General features: G+C 42.0%; 1 protein-coding gene across 3 annotated transcripts in view; it reads right to left on the bottom strand.

Moving 5' to 3' along the window:
- Positions 1 to 26,567, bottom strand: part of GUCY2C (guanylate cyclase 2C) — a 70,882-nt gene that overhangs the window by 2,300 nt on the left and 42,015 nt on the right. For all 3 annotated transcript variants that reach the window (XM_065562404.1, XM_065562400.1, XM_065562396.1), the window contains 10 exons: positions 20,936 to 21,068; positions 17,060 to 17,197; positions 13,256 to 13,344; positions 11,914 to 12,005; positions 9,470 to 9,628; positions 4,609 to 4,801; positions 3,904 to 4,078; positions 2,734 to 2,832; positions 1,887 to 1,981; positions 1,306 to 1,382 (listed from right to left, as the gene is read on the bottom strand). In XM_065562404.1, the coding sequence (XP_065418476.1) occupies positions 1,306 to 1,382; positions 1,887 to 1,981; positions 2,734 to 2,832; positions 3,904 to 4,078; positions 4,609 to 4,801; positions 9,470 to 9,628; positions 11,914 to 12,005; positions 13,256 to 13,344; positions 17,060 to 17,197; positions 20,936 to 21,068 (1,250 nt within the window). The remainder of the gene's footprint in view (positions 1 to 1,305; positions 1,383 to 1,886; positions 1,982 to 2,733; positions 2,833 to 3,903; positions 4,079 to 4,608; positions 4,802 to 9,469; positions 9,629 to 11,913; positions 12,006 to 13,255; positions 13,345 to 17,059; positions 17,198 to 20,935; positions 21,069 to 26,567) is intronic.

A 26,567-nucleotide genomic window follows, 5' to 3' on the forward strand; every position in this document is an offset into this window, starting at 1 on the left:
AGAGGTAATTTTTGTTAGGGTCTTGCCAGACCAGAGAGCATCAAGTTTTCTGGATAGTTTAAAATCCCATGCACTCTTGAGAGATTTGTTGTACAAACATTCACCTGTTCCCCAAAAAGGGAACAAAACCAATACCAGTTGATTTAAATGACATAGCTAATCAGAGATCTTAAATTGCTAATTTACAAACTACCATATACAGTATGTAAAGGAATTACTTCAATCTGTATTGAAACCCAGTCACTTCTGACGTGGATCACAACAGCTGCGTAAATAATACACAACACCACTACACAACGGGTTAGGAGAGGAAGTGAAGAAGAACTCCATATATCTCACTGAAACTATTTGGAAAAATGTAATCAGCCAGACTTGAATTTGATCATGTCACCAGAACTAATGCCCTTTGTATTGAGCAAAGTACATCTTAAATTACCACAAGTGGTCAGGAACTCAGTTTTATGTCACTTCTGAAAGGCAGCACTTCATTGTCACCACACCCCTTTACTTCGGAAACTGACTCAGTGTTAATTCAAAAGGAAGACTGTTACCTACTTGGGTCTGATTAAACCAGGACATCAACCTAGTATTTTTTCCTGGTAACTCCTGTCTTATGCTCCAAAAACTGAAGTTTTGTTCAGAAGTTTTTAAAAATTAAGTCTCTAGACCTTATGCCTGTGAAGGTAATCTTCAAAATGAGAACCCAATGTAAACAAAGAGATGACTAAATCTGCAAACAACCTAAAATGGTAACTAAGAGGTGTGAACTGCTCTCGTTCATCTCCTTTTGGTATAGAGTCTGAAGCTTAGTGATGACAGTTTAATGTTAATGTTATTAACTGTTTCACTATTGATCAAATCACACAAGAAAAAAGAAGGGAAATTACATAATCTGCACATTTTATTGTGATTGGCATCTCATTTTAGTGTTACAAGTGATTGGAGCTTGGACAGGGTAAAGCTTGGGAGGGTATCACCACTCTTTTTTTCCCCAATCTGAACCTGCACCTACTAAATCAACACCCCTTTCAAGTGAGTTTTCCTTGAATATCTCCCATCCAAGGCCCTGATCCAGTAAAGTATGTAAGACTATTAGCAATCCCAGAACTAATGCTATTATGTATACTTGTATGTGTTCATATGCACATACACTGCTGTGTCCTTGATGTGCGCCCAAGAAATACCAAAAAGTATAGTAAGTTAAAAATTCTGAGGGGAAAAGTGCACTTCAGCACTTTTGGTGAAGGCTGAAGTGCAAGGCCTGAGAGCTTCTTTCTCCCTTCCCACAAATAAAGAACATCTTACACAGAAGGAGGTGTTGGGAGATTATACTGCTGGTCCTTCACCCCTGTCAGCCAGTAGGTAATCTCAGTTCCTTTGCCCTAATATGTCAGAGAAAAAAGAAGCACAATTTAGGGATTAGATAGGCACAATATATGATTTATATGCTTTGTTATACTGTATTATATAATGGATGTATTATCTTTGCTTACTGTATGTAACAGGCACCCAGAGCATAGGATGGGCACCTATCAAATTTTATAAACTGAAACAAATAAATGTAACAAAGCAAAGGTGAGCAAATTAATAGGCCTCTCCCACCAGGCCCATTCACCACTGCCTCCTCTCCACATTTTTATTACCTATTATATGTTTTACCTACAGTACTTCCCAGACATCTGTTTTGCCTTGACTTATGCCTCAAATGCTTTTTCAATGGCTATATTATCTCTAGAGGGGTGTCTTCATCACCCTGTGGCTGTATTACCAACAGATACGTCTCTCTTTCTCTCCTGCTGTTTGTCTAAGATAGGTGAACATCTAAGGTGTATGATACCTTTAGAGAAGTTTCATTCCTGTGTGTTTGTAGGCATGGTATATATTACCTTCAGGTAAGTCTTTCCTCTCACTTTATACTGGAAATGGCAGTCTGTCTTCTTCAGGATGGCGATAGTAGACCCACTTACATGAATCCGTAAAGCTAAAAATAAACAAACAAGCAACAAATGTTTGATTCGGAAACAATGCATGAACTTGTTCATTTTCTGTGAAAACCTGTGCTATGGCAGAGGTGTATCTAATTGCCATTGATGTCTTAGGACTCATTTTGTGAGGAAATGACATTAAAGCTACCCATATATTGCTGAACCCAAAAATAACTACTCCATCACATAGCATTATATATGAGGAAAGACTAAAACAACTAAATAATTATAGCTGGACCAACCAATGCCTCAGGATAGACGTGATAACAGTATTTGCGGGGGAGGGGTAAATATCAAGAAGGGGAAGGAATGGGAAGAAACTGAGCAAAGGGAAGAAAATTTAGGCTGGCTCTCAGGAAACATTCCTAGTTGCAAAACTATTAGACTGTGGGGTATTTATTTATTTATATTTAATATAATAACGATGCCTATCCAAGTCACCAGGCGCCCAAACATAATCAATTATATAATAAATACAATTAAATTAAATCTCAGCAGCATTAAAATCACCAGTTGCACAGGAACTGAGCCAACCAGGCACCTACCCCCTTCATCAACTAGGAAGCAAGAACTAGGAATAGGCCTGCATTTTCCAGGATGGAGTGGAGGAATGAACAATCTGATGTTCTATCTTTAAATGTCTACGCTTTAATGATAAAGTTGTTCTTGGCTGGAGAAGGAACTCTAGATTTGAGCGCACAACTAGCCTACTGCCAGATTACACAGAGAGGTGAGCTTCAATTCTTACGTAAACCTGTGGATTCCATCCTTGAAGCTGTGTTAACTGTGTCTCCAAATAAACAATAACGAGGCATCTTAATCCCAACCACACCAGCAGCACATGGACCTGAAAGCAGAGGACAGGGCAGGGAAAGAGGAAGACAGAGAGGCTGTTATTCCATGGGGATTCAGAGAAGCCCTTGAGGTCTCAGACATGCCAGAAAGAAACTGAAACTTAGGAATTAGCGTGATGCCAACAGAACTATGGGTGTTATCTGTTAGTGTCCTTGGGTGGGTGAGTGGTCTCATCTGGAAGATGGCACTTCTAGTAGCAGAGCAGGGGGATTGGGGTCAGCACTGACTGAAAGCACTATCTACATCACTTTGTACAGTGTCTGGAGATCTCACATCCAAGTGTAGACCAGGCCTGTCTCTGTTCAGCTTGTAAAATATATTAAATGTATTAAATATATTAAAAGTACTATTTGAATATATTTCTGTACAGACAAAAATGCAGAAGTATTAGCATAATTCTTAAGCGTCAGCTCTGGAAGCAGGGGATGGAAAGAATTAACTTAATTATGGAGAAGTTTCTGGTGATGTCTTTAGGGCCTTCCCAAATAACTGAATTGTTATATTCCTTCTCTGGTGACGGACATAAACAACAGAGTACTGAAACAAGCAAAAATAAAAAGATAAAGTTTCCTCAAGTACTTGGGTTCTTTGAATTATCCACAATGCCACGCTAATAAAGTAAATCAAAAATTGATTCTCAAGTGGGCCTGGTGAGAACATTTGCCTCAAAAGCATTTAATGTAGGCCTGCTTTTCCGTGGGGGAGCAAAGGTCTCTAAGGACTCAAGTGGGTATAATGTCACCAGCGCAATCTCATAAGGAACTACAGAGGTTGGTTTGCTCAGCTACCAACCTCACAGAGATGGGGTTGTTAAATGGTATGGGAGCAAGCCAATGGTATATTTAAGTCCACTGCCCTTCCTCCAACAATGGTCTTTTATACCTGATGCTTTCGAGGAAGGCGACTGACAGTGCTTCTGGCCAGTTGTGTGTCATGCTATACCACAGTCCTCACAGAGAATCAATTTATGAATAATGAAGCATGAGCACTTTTAACCATTGTTTTCTTTTTGATCTAGATAGAATAGCTATGTCATTCATGTTCAGATGCCATGACCCCATACCAGAGTGAATCCCTATGCGAATCCAAACAGGCAGGCCTGGAAGATGTCGTAATTCAAAGGATCCCATGAAACTAAGGATATCCAGTGCCATCATAGAGATGTCCACTGCATGGCGGTTGCCGTTTCTCTTTGGTAAGCCACTCACTACCATGTACGCATCACCAATGGTCTCCACCTGTGGAAACATGATTAACAGTTACCATTCCCAGTTACTGGAAGATGCATATAAATTTAGGGTGACCAGACAGCAAGTGTGAAAAATCAGGACAGGGGGTGGGGAGCAATAGGAGCCTATATAAGAAAAAGCCCCCAAAATCAGGATTGTCCCTATAAAATTGGGACATCTGGTCACCCTATATAAATTGCAGATGGAAAAGGCCTCTTAGAGTCATCTTGTTGATCTCTTCTTTGAAAGTGAAGGGTTGCCAAATTCCTTCCAATTAGATGACATCTTTCTGGTAGTGAAGTGCTCAGTACACAGCATTCTAGGTAATGAATCTGTGACCACTTGGTATCAAAAACCATTTACAGAGAGCTATGTGAAGCACATTAGAGAGATGTAATCTTGTCCTGTACTTCTCTCATTTGTCTTTATTTAGCATACTGGTTTTGAGCCTTTGTTACCAAATTCTATTCCCAATTACTCTGTCTGTGATGTTTTATGTACCCTGATTATTATTTAAGTGTAAGTGAGGCTCTGTTCACCTTGTAAACATCATGATGGTCGAGAATGTGGTCAAAGTTCTTATAGATGTCATTGAGCATGTCCACCACTTCCATGGGGGTGCTGTATTGGCATAGCGTGGTGAAGCCGACAATGTCACTGAAGTAGATGGTGACTGCTTCAAACAGCTCTGGCTCCACCCGCCCTGTTTCCTTTAAAGATTTTACCACTGGCCTGTGAAGAAAGGTGGAAGGGAAATGGAGATAAATATACCTTCTGCTTTAGAGGACAATTCAGCCTCCTAGACCTGACAGCAGTAAGTGTTCCAGAAATAGAGGTTTGATAAGTAAACAAACCAACATTCTGGTGATGAGTTCAACAGGCACTTGGAAAGTCAGACATGCTAGCATTTCTGGCTACAAGAGCCTTCTAGATTATGAGCGCTTATTTAGATTGTAAACTCCTTGGGGAAGAGAGTTTTCTTATTTTTTGTAAAACGCTATGCATCCCTATACATAATAATAGAAAATCAAGAGACAAGACTGGATCAGGCAGGCAGTCTCCTTCCAAGACTTGCTTTCAAGTCTCTAGCTTGGAATTGTGCACACTAAAGCCAAGGAGACACAGGGCTTGTCTACATGGCCTCACAGTTTCGATTATAGGGCTGTGAATTGCAGCACACACTTGTGTGCTATGCTATAACTCCCCTGTGTGGATCCTGTGGGTGCAATCTAAAAGGTACCTAGTTTGTACTAATTTAGTCCTGTTTAAAGAGGACTATGTTAATGTGAAGTAGTTAGTTCACGCCTGCAGCATCCATATGGAGAAGTTACAGCAGAACACACTAGAATGTTCTTCAATTCACACCCTCATAGTGCAAACTGTGGGGCTGTGTAGACATAGCCATACTTCTTTCTACTTAGTTCCAATCTGTCTGGTGAGCATCTGACAGCTTTGGAAGTTGAATCCAGTTTTCAATGTCCTTTTGCACACATACACTTTCTCTGTACATCTTGTTCTTGACAAGACTGGAGGGATTTGGCTTGGTGTCCTAGCCAAATTCCACGTTGGTTAATTACATTCTCCCTCCCTGAATTCCCACTCCTGTTTCAGTTGTCAATGGCAGTCTGTCATTCTTCACATCCTAGGGCTTTGGAAGTATATTAAGCTAAAGCACACAAAGACCATTTTAGTGCAAAATAAGAGTGTCTACATGGGGAGCAAAATAGAGAGTGCTTTAAATTCACACCCTAGTTTACTTCACACTAACTTCCCTATGTAGACAAGACCTTAGTGTTGTTGTTTGCTGTTGAAACTGCTGCTGTATGCCACCACAGAGGTGGCTGTATTTCTGTAGAAGGTGAATTGATTCCCATATATATCATTTGTAAAGCTTGTAAAAAACTTCAGGATCCTTCAGGATGAAAGAAGCTAAAGATATGTAAACATTACATTCAAAATTCACTGGTTATGTCAACTAATTAACTGAAAAGTCATCTTAAAAATAGGTGTTAAATTCATTTTGTGAAATGATTGTTCACTGTATTCCTAAGGACCTCATTCCATCCTCAAGCTAGTTTTTAAATCAGTTTGTCTGTATGGCCATCATCATGTATAATGATTACATGAAGTCTGGAAATTCATGATGTTTCACATTATCTCCAGATTGTTTAGCCCTCTGTTTGCACATGGCACCTACAGGTCTCCCTCTAGAATCCTCCTGTAAGTCTTTCAGATGTGACACCTAGCTATACTGAGGAGGACTGGTTTGGCCAGTTCTAGGCAAACAACCCTCTTAAACATCATTAGCATTCAAATAGATCAGTTATTTTATTGGTCATGCTGAGACATGCATAAGCTAGAAAGTGCTCATCTATTGCAAGACAAATTTAAATACTTCAGTTACAAATCTTAACTACAGGTGAATCAGAAAGGGCTTGCCACAATACCACCCTTCTCCACTCAACCACACTTTACAGATAAGAAATTGGGATATAACTACACTACAGAGACTATACCGGCATAGTTAAATAGCCATAGCTATGCCGGCATAACCCTGTAGCATAGATGCAGCCTCCACCAACTGAAGGGGATTTTCTGTTGGTGTAGGAATACCACTTCCCTAAACATTGGTATTCTTCCATCAACATAGTGTGTCAACACTGAGGATTAGGTCATCATAGCTATATCGGTCACAGGGGGTAGTTTTTTCACCACCCCTGACTGATGTAGCTATGTCAACCTAACTTTTAAGTGTAGACCAAGCCTGGATTTTTTTCTCCCATCTTTTAAATGATTAAGTATCTTAATTTTAGATCAGAGCGGGGCGGGGGAGGGGAGGGCTTTGAGTCTCTGCAGGTACTTCCTAGTTAAGGCTCTCATTTAGCAAATAATTTTAACTTTAACAATGTGCTTAAGTGATGTGCTGAATTGGGGCCTTAGACAGGGACTTCCTGGGCACTGACCGGTCAGAGCAGTTCCTAGGTAGCTGACAAACTCTGTCAAAACTTTGAATCTCTGTCTGTGCAAACAATGTCACATTTTCCCTCTCTGCTATACAATTTTCCTCAAAGATCCTGTATGGGGAATCAGAAAGAGTAGAGTGCAGAGGGAACTGGGAGCCCTGCAAATTTACCATCTGCTGAGCTGGGTGAATGGAGGAAATAGAACAGAGGAGAGGTGGAAGCAGCCTTTGATTCTCTGATTCAAAGAAATACAGGATCAGTGTTAGGATAACTTCCATCTTTTAAAAGAGAGCGAATATCTTTAAATAAACCGCAAGTGAGAACTTGCAAAATGGTAGACGACTTTTATGATAATAATTTTAGGTTTCTCTAGAGTCATTCATCTTGGAGGATCCCAAAGCACTTTACACACTGTGGGTATAAGGATTATTTCATCCACTACTGTGTCCTCACAACAAATTAAAATCGCAATATCAAATACAAGCATAAATTACATTGCTCTCACTTTTTCCATCCACCTCATCTACAAATGGACCTTATAGCATGTGATGAGGTATACCAGGCCTTCCCTGCCCCCGTGCTGGATGCATCAATACCCTGATAAATCTGCCCAAAGGCAGAGTGTCACCTGGGAAAGAGGGGCCATGAGTGCAGATCTCTGAGCACGGCTTAGAGAAGCCACTCAGGCTCTGGTACTGGCAGAACCAATAAGACTTGATTCTTCAGCAGCTAGAAGAGCCCTGTGGAGGCAGTAGGCAATCAGACTTCCTGTCTGCTTCTGCTAAGAGGGAGCATGGGGGGAAGCTGGGGCAGGAGAGCAGCTCCCCAGTGTTAACCCAAATCATCCATGACCAGGTCAGAAGCTCACAATTTGACCTCACCTTCAGTTTAAGCATGCAACAAACTCTTCATTTTTATTGAGAGTTTAAAAGCCCATTTTTAAAGATTAATTTCAACTAACTGTTACTCATCTAGCAAAGGCATACGGCACAAGATGCCTTGCTCCTGGCAAGCTGTGACATAGCTTCTCTGGAAAGCTAGCTGATCTGGCAGACCAGGTGAGAAGCATGATCCAGAGCATTCTCTGTGAAGCCTGATTTGCTCTGTTGACAGCCCCATTTCTTCTGTAACAAGGGCTTCTGTTGACCACAATTGAAGCAGTACAGTTTAGGGAGAGAGGTGGTCTTATGGGCAACCAAGTCCCAAACTATTTAGTGCTTTATAGGTGAAACCCAACCCTTCAACTCCACTTGGATCCCAACAGGCAGCCAGTGCAGATCCCAGAGCACCAGCATTATGTGCTCTTAATGTGAAATTCCACTCACTAAGCAGGCAGCTGCATTCTGCACCAGCTTCAGTTTCCAAGTGATATCAAGATGTAGCTCCCTGTATGGCTCATTAGAGTAGTTTAGGCTGAAAGTGACAGAAGCATGAACAATGGTGGTGAAGTCTGCCTGCATCTGAAAGAAACTGTCCCATTCATCTCACCAGATACAAGACTCTTGGCTATAGCTTCTAGCAAAGCACCCTGGAGCAGTTGTCAGTCTAACAAAACACCCATATTACCAACATTTTCCATAAATGGCTGTCCCTCCATCTGGGGATCTGATATAATCTTTGCAAATTCTTTTGATAGTTTCCCTCAACCCACTCAACCTCAACTTCAATCTTATGTCTGTGATGCTCTCAGCTAGCTTTCCACAAACAAATCTTTCTTTGCCTCCTGCAAAGGCATGGCATCATAAAACTGTAAAAGTTCTTAATGTTCCAGTTAGTCTAATTAGCACAAAACTTCCTCCTGAAGTGCTCTAGCAGTCACCCCACTTGCTCCCCTCTTGCAAGTCATCTGTAAACCATGGCAGTGTAGGAGATGAAAAAAGTGTAAGAAGGAGCATGTTGGGGAAACTGTATTAATAGCTGTGGACGAAAAAATCATTATAAATTTCAACCAGGCCATGAATATTATGGTCTGCTGGCAAAACAGCATTTTCAGTCAGAGCCCTGCAGAACCAAACCAAATCTATCACCTCAAGAGGAGAGGAGTGTCCTAATGTGGGTTAACAGTCAGTAAAGGCTAAATGATAAAGACATGGAATCTTTAATCACCTTACAAGTTCAGGACCTAAGTTCTACAGCTCATTTGAAAGGTGATAATGCCAATCATAGGCAAAAATGAATGAAAATGGGCCAAATTCTGCTTTTAGTCACTTGTTATAAATCACAGAATAATTTAGCCCATTTTGTCTGACCTGGATCTCTGGAGGCAATCACTGTGAACTGTTACAATTTATTCTGTGGAGCAAATATTATTCACACCTTCATGCTCACTGTGGTTGGAGCCTCCCACAATGATTCTGATGCATTACACACCAGTGGGCCTCACAGTCAATATTGAACGCTTCCTACTGCATGGAAACCCCTGCTGGTCAACACTCACCGTGGGAGCAGCATGAAGTTAAGCCTGTCTGCTCTGTCCCTTTCTGCCTTGTATAGCTCCGTCCTCTCCTCTACCAGACGCTCTAGGTTCCGGGAATACAGCTGCAGACGCCGGATCAAGGTATCCATGTAGTTTTCATTGGTCTGACTATGGTAGTTACTGGAACCAGTGGTTGGGAAAAGGATGAAGAAAGCACATTGGCAGGACAAGGGCAAAAGTGAACTACAGAAGATTATTTCAGAGTGTGGCTTCCTTGCTGTCATAACTATAAAGGGAAGGGTAACAGCCCTCCTGTGTACAATACTATAAAATCCCTCCTGGCCAGAGACTCCAAAATCCTTTTACCTGTAAAGGGTTAAGAAGCTCAGGTAACCTGGCTGACACCTGACCCAAAGGACCAATAAGGGGATAAGATTCTTTCAAATCTTGGTGGGGGGAAGGCTTTTGTTTGTGCTCCTTGTTTTTGGGGAGAGTTCGCTCTTGGGATTAAGAGGGACCAGACATCAATCCAGGCTCTCCAAATCTTTCTGAACAAGTCTCTCATATTTCAAACTTGTAAGTACAGCCAGGCAAGGCATGGTAGTTTTATCTTTGTTTTCTCAACTTGTAAATGTACCTTTTACTAGGGTGTTTACCTCTGTTTGCTGTAACTTTGAACCTAAGGCTAGAGAGAGTCCTCTGGGCTCGTTGATTACCCTGTAAAGTTATTTTCCATCCTGATTTTACAGAAATGATTTTTTACCTTTTTCTTTAAATTAAAAGCCTTCTTTTTAAGAACCTGATTGATTTTCCCTGTTTTTTAGATCCAAGGGGATCGGATCTTGATCCACCAGGAGTTGGTGGGAGAGAGGAAGGGGGATGGTTAATTTCTCCTTGTTTTAAGATCCAAGTGGTTTGGATCTGTATTCACCAGGGAATTGGTGAAGAGTCTCTCAAGGCTACCCAGGGAAGGGAATTAACACATTGGGAGTGGTGGCAGCGAACCAGATCTAAGCTGGTAGTTAAGCTTAGAAGTTTTCATGCAGGCCCCCACATCTGTACCCTAAAGTTCAGAGTGGGGAAGGAGCCTTGACACTTGCAGTTAGAATGGAAATTGCTCAAAGCTCATAATTTCACCTCTTAGCAAAGATCTTATTCTTAAGGCATAAAGGCCTGAGGTCCACCCAGTTAACCCTGTCTTGCTAATTTTCTGAGCCCCCGTTTTCCTAGCCCTGCTAATCTCCACAGTTTCAGGTCACTTAAAATAACCGGAGACACAAATATTCAATGGGAGAGAGTACTGTGGAAAGCAAGAATCCTGAGAAGGAGCTAGAGGTGATAAGAGGCAGCAAATTAGATATGAATTTGCAGTGGGATATAGCACCAAAAAAGCCAATGCAATTTTGGACTGCCTTTGCGATGGCATCTTATCACCAAACAGGGAAGTAACAGGCTGTGGGTCACATTCACTCATTGAGATCTGCTGGTTTCCACTGGTGGGACCTGGACTGAAGACTCCCATCAATGGACCATCTGCCAGAAGCAGAGATGATATAGCACTAGCCAGTCATAATCTCTGCTTCACTTGGGGTCCTGAGCTAGCAGATGCAGCCTATGAAATGGATGGGGCCAAGATGACTGGAAGATCCAATAATTCGGATTCTGATGGAGCCCTGGTTGGATTTTAAAACTGCCTTTTCACCAAGCAAAACATCCATATTAAGGGGACAGTGGAACCAACTACCCTCCCCTGGGGTAAACCCCCTTCTAATGCAGCTGCCGCTACAGTTGTTGAGCATGAATTGTGTGTTCCTCCATGCCCCTGGAGGTGAATCTAACTATTTTTCTGCACTTCTATGGTCTGACCTCATCTGGAATGTTGTGTTCAGTTACAGACACCACATTATCAGAACAATAATGACAATCTAGAAGAAGTTCAGAGAAGAGCAACAAAAATAAAAGCATGTGGCTGGTGGGACAGACTTATGGGGATAGGTTTAAAAGTTGTGAAATGGTCTCTGAAGGGAAGTGGCTGAAAACCCATTGCTTGGGACTTTTAAATAACTAGATTAGAAAAAGTATGACAGGGAACTCATTTCACTCAAACCCTATAATTACCTTACTCTGGGTAACCTGATCTTTTCAATCACCTCACTTTGTGGTCATCTGAATCCATTAATATCACCAAAACAAGTGACCTAACCTTTTTAATCATCTCATCCCCAGAATATCCAACTGCATTAATTTCCTGAAACCTGGACATCATGACCCATTATCAGACACTTGGGTAGTCCCTATTTACACAATGTAATAATTTGGGCTCTGGGTGATCATCTCTCTCACACACCCACACCTGCCCCAGTCAGTGAGCTCTGTTTTTCCACTGATTGAGTCATGTTGCATCAGAATACACACCTATAACTATCAGCTTCCAAGTAGCTGGGAGTTTGGAACACAGTGCTTACCTGAATATTTTAGCCAGAGTGCTCTCAATTTTCTTAAAGTCAGGCCTTTTCTCTGGATCTTCCTCCCAGCAACTTTTTACAAGCGTATACACCTGAGAATGTACAACCCAGGGTAAATTCAGGTGAGCAGTTGCAAAGAATGGCAATAGAGTAAAACAGCAAGACCAGGATCTGTTCACTAGTCAATATGGAATTCCTCTCCCATCCTTCTTGGCCAGTAACTTATTAAAATGTGACCAATTGTTATTAATCTGTCATCAGGGAATTCATTATAGGCACCTTACAGCAACACTCACTTCACGTTAGCCACTGGTCAGCACCAGATGATACTGACCTTCAGTAATGACTACCAACCTGAACAGAATTTGAATCAGTGGTCCATAAATGAAAGCCAAGTGAAAGGATCCAATCCCCCAATCTGGTATCAGACTGTAATTATTGACCTAGAAGTGAAAGCCTTAGTAATTCCATCCCCAATTCCCTGAGCTTGGGTCCTGGCTGGAACTGGTGATTCAGAGATAAAACATCATGCTATTACCAGTCCCTGAGATATCCACTCTAGTGTTTAATGATTATTGTGGTTTAATAATATCAATATTTTAAAAGACATGCCACTGTAATATAGAAATAATACTGTATTACTGTTTGAAAGTGTTTCCCAAATAGTTACATAGACCCCATAAATCACTCCACTTAAGAATATAGGATTTGCCACACTGGATCAGATGATCCATTAATGAAGTCCAGTATCTGGGCTCTTGTCATGTAGAGTCAGATGATTAAACACTTAGCCAAGTTATCCCACCTGCAGAACTGGCTAATAGCTGATGCTTCAGACAAAGGTAAAACACCCTCCCCATGATGCATCTGGTCAAGACAAACAGATACTGTGCCATACTAAATATACATGTGTTCCTTAAAATGAAAAAGGGGTCTTCTTTGTCCCATATGTCCCATCCAAAAATTAATGCAATTAAAAAAAATTCTAAAAGTGGGGAAAATATCCTTTGATTTGTTTGCTTTTTTTTCTTTTCCAGTGGATTGGCAAACGCCTCCCACTTGACACCATGTGAATTCAGAAAGAGTCACCATTAACACATGTTGTAGTTGTTGGAAGCCACCAGGTGCAGAAGAAGGAAATGCTGTGCTGTGGGCACTGGAGTGAGGAGGAAAGAAGTCCAGAGAATTACATTTCACTGCACTGATGTTAATTATGGGACATTTTTTCTTCCTGAAAGGCCACAGCATTGGAACATACAGTGTGTATAGCCTTCATCCTCCCACACCAGCCATCTCTGGCCTGGCTAGAAGCATTTCCTCTTTTCCTTTAGTGTAGGCTTACTTCCAGCTCTCCTTCTCCTGCAGTCTCTAGGATCAGGTCTGGGCGGAAGGGTCTAATTCCTTTGCCACTCTCCACTCTGTAAAGTTTCTCTAACGAAAAAAAAAGTGCAATATTTAAACAACAAAGTGGTAGTGCATTTCTGGGTGAGTTCAGTATGCCAAGGTAGTTTTCTAAATAGAGATGGGCCCAAAGCAAAAGCATGGCTCTGGACACCCATGTTTTTTAATCTGATCTGAACTTTGTGTGTGTGTGTGTGGGGGGGGGTTCTAGTTATAAGGCTCAAGGCCAGACCAGAGTGACTTGAAGCCACCTGAGAAATGAAAGGAACAGGAATGTACATGTGCATGTTTTCGGCATGACAGACATAGACATGACAATTTCCCAAGTGGGCAGTAGCCATATTAGTGCCTTTCTCAGGATGGGGTGTACCCATAGTAAAAGGCAATGTGAGAAGCCCATTAGGATATTATGGCCTGATTTTCAGAAGTGCAGAGCACAATCTCACAAAGGCAACTGAAGCTGCAGATGCTCAGCCCCTTTAAAAATCAGAGCATCAATATATCTGAGTATAATTTTGAAACATAGCAGTTTGTTGCCTTATTTGTACCCATAAGCAGGAAGACACTGTCCCATCCTACCAAAACTCTCTGACTCCTGAACATGTCAGAATCCAGGTCATGTTTTCAAAACTCATTCATGCTGTGACATCAACAAACTATTAGCTTGCTTCCTAACTTGCAATAATGAATGTTCTGCTAACCCAACCATGTAAAGGGCTTCTGTAGGAGATATCACAAATGATTCTACGCACACAGCAGGGGGATTTTTTGCCTATTACTGGTCCTTCTATCTATCTATTGTATTTACAGCATGCCAAACATCATAGTATCTAGATGCTTCATTTCAGAGGCAGAATATGACTCAAGTGTAATTCAAAAATTCTTCATTTGTTACCTGTCCTCTCTCTGATCCTAGCTAATGAATTAGGCCAAACATTTATAAAAGAGAAACTGTTGAGGGCTTTGAAAACCTTCCTAATAGTGAGTCCCAATCCCCACTGATTCTTGGCAGAATACTATCAAACCTAACCCCTCAGCTGTCTGAATGTATGCTAAACTTATTTAACCAACTTCTGAAATCCGAATCAATATCAGAACCTGTTACATCAACCACCCATATATCCCTAATACTAAAATAAAGGGAAAAGCTCCATGGAGTGTGGATGTAATATCATTGCTAAAGAGAAACTCTAAATTTTTAACAAAAGATTGGCCCACAGATTTAAAAAAAGTTACTCGGTGAATCCAGAATGGCCTAAGAGGCTTCAGGCCCAGTAGATTTAGCCCCTACTAATATTAGGAGACTATTAAATGTCCTGTCACCTGTGAGCCAGCTCTAGCAAGAGGCATGGATTGCATCCCATGATGCTGAGAAAGCTGTCAGTAAGTTGGTCTAAGCCTACAGGATGGAAACACTAAAGTGATTTGGAATGGACAAAACTTTTCTAAAATGGTGAAGCTTCAAGATAAAACATAGGTCAAAGTCAACACAGAGACAGATTGTGACCCTAACGCTACTAGCTAAGTGGGGGTGGCGGGCAGTGAGGATCCAGGAACATTGTGCCTGAGCTGGCATCGTGCCTTCAGCACAGTAGGAAGAACATGGCCACTGAATCACCTTTTGAAAGAGTGCAACTTGCTCTCTCACCTTCACATGCAGCAAGCCCTGCTGGCTGAAGTATGGAAGGGAGAGTATATCCCTTTCCCCTCTCCACCCATTTTGGGGAGTCCTTTGCCAGTCGTGACACTACACTTATCAAATCCTTGTGTTCACTGGGATTGTGCCTACCCCCTGCACAAGGGGGAATAAGACTTATACTCTCTGCTCCCAATTGTACTCCCACACAGAACCAGGCATCATTTGACACACAGTATGCTCTTGGGCAGACAGGGTTATAAAGATGACCAATATGCCGTGAATATAGTATGTTTAGCTAATGATTCCCTATCTTCTAACTAAGTAGAGCACTGTAAACTTTCAAAAATTGGTGGTGATTTACTTGTTTGTTTTTTAGGCAAACAGAAACCCAAAAGTAAATCTGAAATGTCCCTTCCCCACCAAACGAGCTTTCTCAGATATTCATTTGTATTGAGTTAGCAATTTGAAAGGCTGTGTTTCCCAGAGTATAAACATTACATGTCTGGGCAGGGAGCATGCTGAGGTTACCCCAGAAATTCTAACATGTTTAGAGGGAAAGAGCTAAGAGGGAGGCTAAGGTGCTGCTGTACTATGTGTTTAAACGAACACAGGGAGGGTTTGGCAGGATGACTCAGCGGTAGAAAAGGTGTCTGAACTCATTATCAATATGAAGTCTGGGGAATTCTAAACTCTTACATACATGTGGTTATTCTAATTTATAATGATAGATGGATTCTAGCGTTGTGGCATTATTGGATTTTACATCATATAAACAAAATTTGTCCATTTCAGGAACAATACAATGTTGACTTCCCAATAAAAGAAACTTCTTTGATATCTGCAAACAAGACGCTTCATAGTTGTTTGTCCATTGTGGGTCTTTTATTAGCATAGCCTTCAATCCGTGTAAACCTAACACAATTATCTCACTGGCCTACAAAGCTTTTGGCAAAGTCTTTTACAAATCAGGCAGATAGAGACCTAAAAGTTGTGTTCATTATATGAGGCAGGGTCATGCATTGTCCACAATCAGATGAAAACTGGACTAAAGTTAAAATTTTCAGAACCGCCTAAGTGACTAAGAAGCCCACTAGGACTTAAGTTTACGTCACTGAGGCAGTTTTGAAAATGTTGCTTTTAATTTCCACTGAAGATGAAGCCCCAGCTGGCCTCAACAGAACTTTAATGGAGTTCTGCTTTGGTAGTTGCATAGACTTACTATTTCATCGTTTACACAGTGTATACAAAATTCATGCCTAAAACTCCAGTTACCTGACAAAAATATGGGCATAGAAGTCTTAACTGTATCCACATGGTCTGGGACTAACCATCTTCTGGATCAAAGGATTCAATACTTCCCTGGTTGCTTTTACTAGCCATGAGAGGTATGGGTCCACAACTCAAAAATCACAAGCTGATATTCACCCAGTGACTCCATAACCTCCGTAGCAAAACTTCCTAGAATGCCCTCAAGGCATGGATCTGCTCTTTAAAATAGCAGCCAATTTGGTGCAAATATAATTAATCTTCTCCCTGAAATATGTGGAAAATTCCCTGCAGCACAAAAGATCTGATTAGGTTTCTGAGCCAAGGAAACCAGAATTTACCAGGCTGTCAACTATTTCGAACAGTACCATGAACTGTGGTTTCATGGATGCAGTGGAGGAGAAGAACATTTTCTTCTCTAGAAACATTATTGGTGAGATCTGCAAAATGCCGTAGTGAATGCCTAACTAGCCCACCTATAAATGCCAAGCACTTTTATTTCATGTCATTGGGTTTCTTTTGCCCTTTTGGTGTCCATGTGGGTTTGTTGTTGATGTTTGGTATTACTGAATTGTGACACATTGGAATATGTAATGTTGCAAGGTGGAAGGAGGGAAGGAAAAACAATACAAAACTTATTTTAAAAAATCACAGCTATTACTCCCAGGTGTCATTACTATTAGACTCTTCATTCATTGTCCAGTGAGAAAAGTAGCAGCTCAAGTACTTAACAGAGACAGTGTTTTTCACTAAAAGTTGTGGAAAATGTGACAGTCAGAGCCACAACATCCAAATGCTATGGTTGTAGCATAAGATAGATGTGGGTTTTAAGTCTTTTACCTTTATGGTCCCGGCAGAAGTTAGTGTAGAAGGTCTCCCTGCGCAAGATGATCTCCTGTGCAATGATTCCATAGCTGTACACATCACCTTTCTGAGACACATCAGCATGACGAAGGTGTTCAGGAGCTGTCCACAGATCTGAGCAGCCAGAAGTGGTAGATACAGAGAGAGATTAAACTGATTTGTGGGAGCTTCTTCAGAACCTCATCCCCTTTGTGTTTTAATTTTATCTTTTTACTATTGTTACGCCCATCCCCACTAGAGCTTGGTATTGTTTAGATATTTGTTCAGCTGTTGTGTGGAAGGGCCGACTTCAATACACACTGGATAACTGACTACCAGATATGCTTAGGTTCAAACACAAGTTGTTGAGCTAGATGGAGGAATTACTGGGTGAGGTTCTATGACCTGTGTTGTGCAGAAGGTCAGATTGGATGGTCATAAGGTCCTTGCTGGTCTTAAATTCCATGAACCTATGAAAATAATCCCCAAATGTTTTTGAGGCTGACAACATCATTGTGTCATAACATCTGTGGCTAGATAACAACATACATGTGTATTTCTTGTACACCAGTCACCATGATATCTAGACATTGTGGTGTTATTCTGCTGTGCCAACCTATCATGACATGTTGTTATTGTATCATAATGCAAAGCAAAATCATTCTCTTAGCTGCAACACAGCAGTCATAATGCAAACACCACCCTGTTGTGATGAAATAACTTTGTTTCAAGGGATGAATTCTAACAACCAACAATTCTCAGTTTGCTTGTAACAATATTTCCCCCTGAGCTACCAGAGAAAGACGAGAAGCCCTGTTACTAATATAAAAATAAGAACATAAGAACGCCCATACGGTCAGACCAAAGGTCCATCTAGCCCAGTATCCTGTCGTCCAACAGTGGCCAATGACAGATGCCCCAGAGGGAATGAACAGAATAGGTAATCATCAAGTGATCCATCCCCTGTCACCCATTTCCAGCTTCTGGCAAACAGAGACTAGGGACACCATCCCTGCCCATCCTGGCTCATAGCCATTGATGGACCTATCCTCCATGAACTTATCTAGTTCTTTTTTAAACCCTATTATAGTCTTGGCCTTCACAACATCCTCTGGCAAGGAGTTCCATAGGTTGACTGTGTGTTGTGTGGAAAAAATCCTTCCTTCCATTTGTTTTAAATCAGTTGCCTATTAATTTCGTTTGGTGATCCCTAGTTCTTGTGTTATGAGGAGGAGTAAATAACACTTCCTTATTTACATTCTCCACACCAGTCATGATTTTATAGACCTCTATCATATCCCCCCCTTAGTCATCTCCTTTCCAAGCTGAAAAGTCCCAGTCTTATTAATTGCTCCTCATATGGAAACCATTCCATACCCCTCATCATTTTTGTTGCCAATAATTTTAAAAAAATGAATATAAATATGAAATGTGACAATGAGAAAACCCAGAGCGGGGGGAGTGTAACATTTACATTCAGTGCACTTTTCCTAGCCACTAATGTTCCATATTCCTACCTCTATTACTGCAAATGTTTGTGTGTGTGAATCTAAGAACTTTCTCTTGCCATTCCAGCCCCAGGTTCTCTTCTGTCTCCATATCACAGAGATGATACAATATGTGTTTATGACATTCCAGCTGGTAATCATACAAATGATTCCAGTGTCACAATTTCAGGTTTATATCTTCACTCAAAAATCAAGTGTGATGAGCAGATAGGCGGGGAGAAGAGAGGAATGCTTATTTATACAGAAATACCCCATGATGATTAGCAGAAATAGAAAAAAAAGGTGATGATAAAAACAGTGAAAGCTATAATTTACAGGAACTCCATCTAAGGAATATAATATATTAAGGATCTCTTTAGAGAGTTATTTTAAAATGTAAAAGTATGTAAATTTATGTAAATGACATGTTAATATTTGAATTACATCATAGTACATCACAAGATATTGTGATATTTCATGTAGACACTCCACTGTTTTGTGATCAATGATACCATGGTGTACCTCGCCTCTTTTCTGCCGTCACACAATCTCATCGTTGTTGGTGTGTCAGAGTGACTGTCTCCAGGGTCGACCGGTACAAATTATCGGGACCCGGCGGTCCGGAAGGGGGCCTGGTGCCAGGTTTCCCTGGCTTCCCCCATCTCGTCGGCCCTGTTTAGCTGGTCCGCCCTCGCTGGGGGGCCCGAAAAAAAAATTTCACCGGGGCCCGAACCCGCTCTCGGCGGCTCTGACTGTCTCCTTTGAGAAGGAGCAGAGTCCAGTGCACTGTAACTGATCAGCTGCTTCCATGTTGGGTTTCAGAGGGGGCAGCGAGGCTCTAGGGAAAGAGAGAAAGGGCAGGAGAGGGCTGCCTGAGAAAGAAAGGAGAGACCAAGAAACAGATAGGAGCAGCAGAGGAGAGTTGTTGGAGACAGAGAGAAGCAGAGGAAAGCTGGCAAGAGTTACTGGGAGAGAGCTACAGGAGACCGGGAGGGTGGGGGAAAAGATGGTGATGGGATCTGGTACCGAGGGCTGTTGGGAAGACCTGAAGTTGAAGAAAGTTGTTAGTGAGCCCCAGCTAGAGCTAGGGAGCCCTGCCAAGTTGCAGGAAAGCTCGTGCAAAAGCCCCAGGGCAAAGAGGAAAAATCAACTTGGTCAGGGAAAGCTGAGAATGAAACAAGAGGGCTGATGCTGGAGTGTGGATCCCAGGAGCATGGGTAGGACTCGCAAGCAAGGAGGCCTGGGGAATTGGAACACTGCGGGGAGCCCTCTTCTACCGGCCTGAATGGAGGGCTGCAGAAAGCTGAGCCCAAAAACAGGAGGGTTGAATCTGGAGAGATGTTCCTTAAGCAGGATAGGACTCACAGGCAGGAAGGCCTGGGAAGTAGAACACTGCAGTGAGCTCTCTTGAGGAAGACCTGACTTGGAAGGCTCTGGTACTAGAGTTGTGGGAGAAAAGCAACTCTGATAACTCTCCAGCATATGGCCTGGAGAGTGGGCCCTGGAACAAGGGCAAAGGAACTGTGAACAGAGTGGTGACTGACTCTTGGGTGGGTGACCTGGAAATGACATCACTGAAGAGTGCATGAAAAACTGTTTTGTTTATACCTGCTGTATCTTTGGATTTGGAGAGAATGGTTTTATCATGAGGGTTATGCAGATTACTGAATGTGTACATGAATACATTGTGCCCACAGGTGGGCTTTTGAATTTGACATTGAGAGAGACTGTGTTGTTTTTTGTATGGCTGGACCAGGAGAAACTGAGGTAGCTGAACTAGTTGTGCTGCAGTCTGCCACAGGGGGACACTTTAGCTGGGGCCACCCTGCCACATGCTGTCAGAGAGCTTTTTCCCTGCAGTTCCTGCCATCTGAACAACCTTCCTGTCTTGCCCTCTCACAAACTCCCCGTGCTTTTCAAATATCAGTTGAAAATATATTTCTTTCCTCTCTTCTTTTTACCACTTGCTTACTTTTTCCTTCTGCCATAACTTCTCTCTGTTACTGTATTATTTAACTCAGTAAAATGTTTTCAGACACAGTTTGTATGAAGGGTGCGATACAAAATAAAGTTGTATTGAATGTCATGCATTCATTTCTCTGTACTCAGTATATCTAATGCATAACAGATCACGGGATATCATGTAGCTTTTTAGAGAGTAAACATTAAAAAGTCTCAGTGGACTAAGAAAATCTAACTTTCCACAACATTATAGTGAGTATGTGTTAGACAAACCAGTAAGTTTACTTTTGCATAGAAACATACATATTGCTTTCACTTAAACCTATTTCCCCACATGCTGTAGTTTGGCCTAATAGTCCCACAATCTTATTCCAGGGCTGGGAAGGAGATGAGAAGAATTGGGATTGGGACTATTTTTGCATACCTTTCCTTGGAGGAAGAATGGAATTGCAGCCAAAATCAGTAATCTTCACCACCATGCGGCTGTCCACTACACAGTTTGTGGACTTGAGGCGGCCATGGACCTCAGTTTTGCTTGAGTGCAGGTAGGACATTCCCTGTGAGAAAAAGAGAGAGTGAGACTGTTTGTGATTGCTACCAAAATTAGTAAGAATGTGAAGGTTCATCATAAAATATATCTAGGTACTTACATGGCCCTCATCAGCATAGTATCTGAGCATGTCACAATTATTAAAGAATTTTATCCTCACTACACCTCTATGAGGTAGAGAACTAATTTACCAAAGGGGATTTTCCAAGGTCAAATTAGATGTCTGTGGTAGAGCTCTATATACACTAGTCAATACATAATGCCTGCAGTCTGTGGGCTAACTTCAGAGGTGAATCTTCCAGTTCCCTCAGCATGCAGGTTATGCTAATTCAGATGATTTTAGACTCCGGCTTCCTGAACTCTCTTTCTCTGACACACATACTTGCAGACGTAATTTGCACCCCTTTATTCATCACTTCTGAATTTGGCCCACTTAGTCTAGGACTGTCAAAGATGGCATATCTGTCTGGAAGAGCGATGTAGCAGGAAAAACAACTGGTAGGTAGGTGTAAATTTAAGTAGGCGGCGTACAATTTACACCTATTTACAGTTCCTAATAGTTGTTTTTCCTTCTACACCTCTCTCTTCCGGCCCTTTGATATGTAAAATGCAATCTGTATGCTGAGGAGGCTAGAAGGTGTATATGACATCAGTTTAGATCCCCTCTGAATTTTGCCCCATAATTTTAAACACACACATTCAAATGTCATCCTCAAGGATGACAGATGATAATCATGAATGTGGATTATACCAATTGAGTGATCATAATCACAGGGTATGACATGCCGCTCTTTCACAAGAGAGAACTGTGCTTTGCTTATAGTAGGGGAAGAGTCAGGTAGTGTTGTGAGACAGTTGAGACAGGAACAGCAGAGGTATGTTTGAACCCCAACCAGAGGGGGATGCAAGCATCCCTAAAAATGTGATTGGAACTGGTTATCCTGTGCATACATATATCATGCTGGAACCTGTAGAGACTACGTAATAATGTGTGTCCAAAGGAAACACTTCTTAACGCTGCTGCTATTCCCATGCAGCCCTGCTGACACCACCTAGTGTAGAGAGCCTACAACAGCAGGCCCTTCTGCAAGCTTCAGGGCCCACTTTCTGCTTCTGCATCTCGTGTGTACTCCTGCTGACACCAACCCAGGGAGCAAATCCACTAGAGCAGAAACTCCTCACCAGTTTTGGCCTCCTACGAGATGATTCAATGATACTGTGGTCTACATGTGACAGAACTCCCTTGTCTTCAAGTTGGGGAGCTGGTGTGTCTGAGAAGGCTTTCTCCTCCACTGCCATCCTTTTTACTGGGGAAGCGGGTTTGGAAGCAGAAAGCCTGGTTAAGCAGATGGGTGAGTTTCAAAATTGCCTGAGTGAGTTAGGAGCACAAATCCCATTGACTTTCAGTGAGGTTTATGCTCCTGTATCTCTTAAGGACAAATCAATGGGAGTTAGATGGCTTGGCGCTTTTGAAAATCCCAGTAGGTGCCTCTCTGCATCTTTAGGTACATCTCTACCCCAATATAAGGCTGTCCTCGGGAGCCAAAAAATCTTACCGCGTTATAGGTGAAACGGCGTTATATTGAACTTGCTTTGATACACCGGAGTGTGCAGCCCCGCCCCCCCAGAGCACTGCTTTACCACGTTATATCCGAATTTGTGTTATATTGGGTCACGTTATATCAGGGTAGATGTGTACCTAAATACCTTTTAAAATATAGCCCCAAGGCACTTTTGAAGATCCCATCCTTCAGCTTTAATTCTGACCAAGCCCTTTCAACGGGCCCATTTTTCTGACATGGTACAAAAATATTGTATTCAGCTGCACAATTTCCTTCAGCTTATTTAACAATGCCCCTTGTTTAACAAGCAACAGCCTTGCAAGAGCAACATTTGCCCTTGTGCCCATAAGGCTCAATGACTGTAATTTCTTTGTATCAGGGCTTTTGTCAGGTCTTTTCAGTGACTTGCAGCTAGAACAGAATATAGATGTGCCAGTCCTGGGGCTCTGTGATATGTGCTGAAGAAGGTGCCAGTCCTTGGACCTGTCATGAGTCTGTAGAGGCAGCAGGCACTGACTCAAAACTACCTCTGCTGCTGGAGCCTGCACTGTCTCCTCCACACCGCCAGGGGCTGCTACAGTGGCAGCAGCTGCTTCCTGCTCTCTTTCTGGACGCAGCTAGAAGGGAATCAGTGAAGATAGCACCAGTTGCCTGGCACAGAAACAATGAGCTGCAAGAGGCATCAGGCCCTGCACCAGCTCTCAGGGTCAGCTGAGGAGCTGGGGAAGCAGAAGGCAGAATTCACAGGTTGGGTAGCAGTCAGGGAGGCAGGAATTGGGGTGCGGGGGAACAAGAGCTGGTGATGGTAGGTGCAGGGTTGCAAGAACTGGGTGTTGGATTATTGAACTGCAGGAAGTAGCAATTGGGTCTCAGGGATGCATGAGCTGGGTATTGAGGGAAATGGGAGCTGTAAGGCAGTGCACCAGGAGACGGATGTAAGCAGAGAAGGAGCTGTTGGGATAAAAGTAGGGAATTGTGTGTGTGCATGAGGGTCAGGTAAGGTGATGACTGCAGAGTGGTGTATGGTAATCAATAGGCCACACCATAGCCCTCCATTACAATACCAGCTCCAAACTGCAAATCACCAAATACTCGTGTTTAGGAGGACTCCTCGGAGAACTTGCCTGAATCATCTTGACTGGTTCAAATAACATCAGGTGATATGCCATAGAACGGGCCTCCTAACCCTTTTATTCTTGACTCCAATATGCATTTATAAATAGTACAGTGGCTAACAGGTTGTCTATGAAATCCTGGCCCCATAGACGTCAACAAGAATTTTGCCAGTGACTTCATTGAAGCCAGTATTCGCCCTCTATCTCAGTGTATGATCTCATCAGATCTGATACTCTCAATGGGGTCAGCGTTGGTCAGTGCCTGGAAGGGAGTCCTATGGAGATTAACTGCAAAGAATTAAGAAAACTTGTTTGTAAGATTCCAGAAGAGAGGGAAACATGTCCACAGTTGTTATTTAAAAGAGCTCTTAATGCTGAAGGTTAACTGAATGTGAAATAGTCATTAACAGGACCAACAAACTGTGACAATTTGGATTAAGGAGATTTTAATAAAAAGTGAGATTTTCATTATCACCTTGAAACAGACAGGGGGAAAAGGGAGGAGGTGTTGCCTTATATATTAAAAATGTACACACTTGGACTGAGGTGGAGATGGACATAGGAGACGGAAGTGTTGAGAGTCTCTGGGTTAGGCTAAAAGGGGTAAAAAACAAGGGTGATGTCATGCTAGGAGTCTACTACAGGCCACATAACCAGGTGGAAGAGGTGGATGAGGCTTTTTTTAAACAACTAACAAAATCATCCAAAGCCCAAGATTTGGTGGTGATGAGGGACTTCAACTATCCAGATATATGATAGGAAAATAACACAGTGGGGCACAGACTATCCAATAAGTTCTTGGACTGCATTGCAGACAGCTTTTTATTTCAGAAGGTTGAAAAAGCTACTGGGGGGAAGCTGTTCTAGACTTGATTTTAACAAATAGGGAGGAACTCATTGAGAATTTGAAAGTAGAAGGCAGCTTGGGTGAAAGTGATCATGAAATCATAGAGTTTGCAATTCTAAGGAAGGGTAGAAGGGAGTACAGCAAAATAGAGACAATGGATTTCAGGAAGGTGGATTTTGGTAAGCTCAGAGAGCTGATAGGTAAGGTCCCATGGAAATCAAGACCGAGGGGAAAAACAACTGAGGAGAGTTGGCAGTTTTTCAAAGGGACACTATTAAGGGCCCAAAAGCAAGCTATTCCGCTGGTTAGGAAAGATAGAAAATGTGGCAAAAGACCACCTTGGCTTAACCATGAGATCTTGCATGATCTAAAAAATAAAAAGGAGTCATATAAAAAATGGAAACTAGGACAGATTACAAAGGATGAATATAGGCAAACAACACAGGAATGCAGGGGCAAGATTAGAAAGGCAAAGGCACAAAATGAGCTCAAACTAGCTACAGGAATAAAGGGAAACAAGAAGACTTTTTATCAATACATTAGAAGCAAGAGGAAGACCAAAGACAGGGTAGGCCCACTGCTCAGTGAAGAGGGAGAAACAGTAACAGGAAACTTGGAAATGGCAGAGATGCTTAATGACTTCTTTGTTTCGGTCTTTACCGAGAAGTCTGAAGGAATGCCTAACATAGTGAATGCTAATGGGAAGGGGATAGGTTTAGCAGATAAAATAAAAATAAAACAAAGAATAAGTTAAAAATCACTTAGAAAAGTTAGATGCCTGCACGTCACCAGAGCCTCATGAAATGCATCCTAGAATACTCAAGGAGCTAATAGAGGAGGTATCTGAGCCTCTAGGTATTATCTTTGGAAAATCATGGGAGATGGGAGAGATTGCAGAAGACTGGAAAAGGGCAAATATAGTGCCCATCTATAAAAAGGGAAATAAAAACAACCCAGGAAACTATAGAGCAGTTAGTTTAACTTCTGTGCCAGGGAAGATAATGGAGCAAGTAATTAAGGAAATCATCTGCAAACACTTGGAAGGTGGTAAGGTGATAGGGAATAGCCAGCATGGATTTGTAAAGAACAAATCGTGTCAAACCAATCTGATAGCTTTCTTTGATAGGAATAACGAGCCTTGTGGATAAGGGAGAAGCTGTGGATGTGGTACACCTAGACTTTAGTTAGGCATTTGATACGGTCTCGCATGATATTCTTATCGATAAACTAGGCAAATACAATTTAGATGGGGCTACTATAAGGTGGTTGCATAACTGGCTGGATAACCGTACTCAGAGAGTTGTTATTAATGGTTCCCAATCCTACTGGAAAGGCATAACAAGTGGGGTTCCGCAGGGGTCTCTTTTGGGACCGGCTCTGTTCAATACCTTCATTAACGACTTAGATATCGGCATAGAAAGTACGCTTATTAAGTTTGCAGATGATACCAAACTGGGAGGGATTGCAACTGCTTTGGAGGACAGGGTCATAATTCAAAATGATCTGGACAAATTGGAGAAATGGTCCGAGGTAAACAGGATGAAGTTTAACAAAGACAAATGCAAAGTGCTCCACTTAGGAAGGAAAAATCAGTTTCACACATACAGAATGGGAAGAGACTGTCTAGGAAGGAGTACGGCAGAAAGGGATCTAGGGGTTATAGTGGATCACAAGCTAAATATGAGTCAACAGTGTGATGCTGTTGCAAAAAAAGCAAACATGATTCTGGGATGTATTAACAGGTGTGTTGTGAGCAAGACACGAGAAGTCATTCTTCCGCTCTACTCTGCTCTGGTTAGGCCTCAACTGGAGTATTGTGTCCAGTTCTGGGCACTGCGTTTCAAGAAAGATGTGGAGAAATTGGAGAGGGTCCAGAGAAAAGCAACAAGAATGATTAAAGGTCTTGAGAACATGACCTATGAAAGAAGGCTGAAAGAATTGGGTTTGTTTAGTTTGGAAAAGTTAAGACTGAGAGGGGACAT

The sequence above is a fragment of the Chrysemys picta genome, chromosome 1, assembly GCF_011386835.1.
Source record: "Chrysemys picta bellii isolate R12L10 chromosome 1, ASM1138683v2, whole genome shotgun sequence".
In the NCBI taxonomy this organism is placed as follows: Eukaryota; Metazoa; Chordata; order Testudines; family Emydidae; genus Chrysemys; species Chrysemys picta.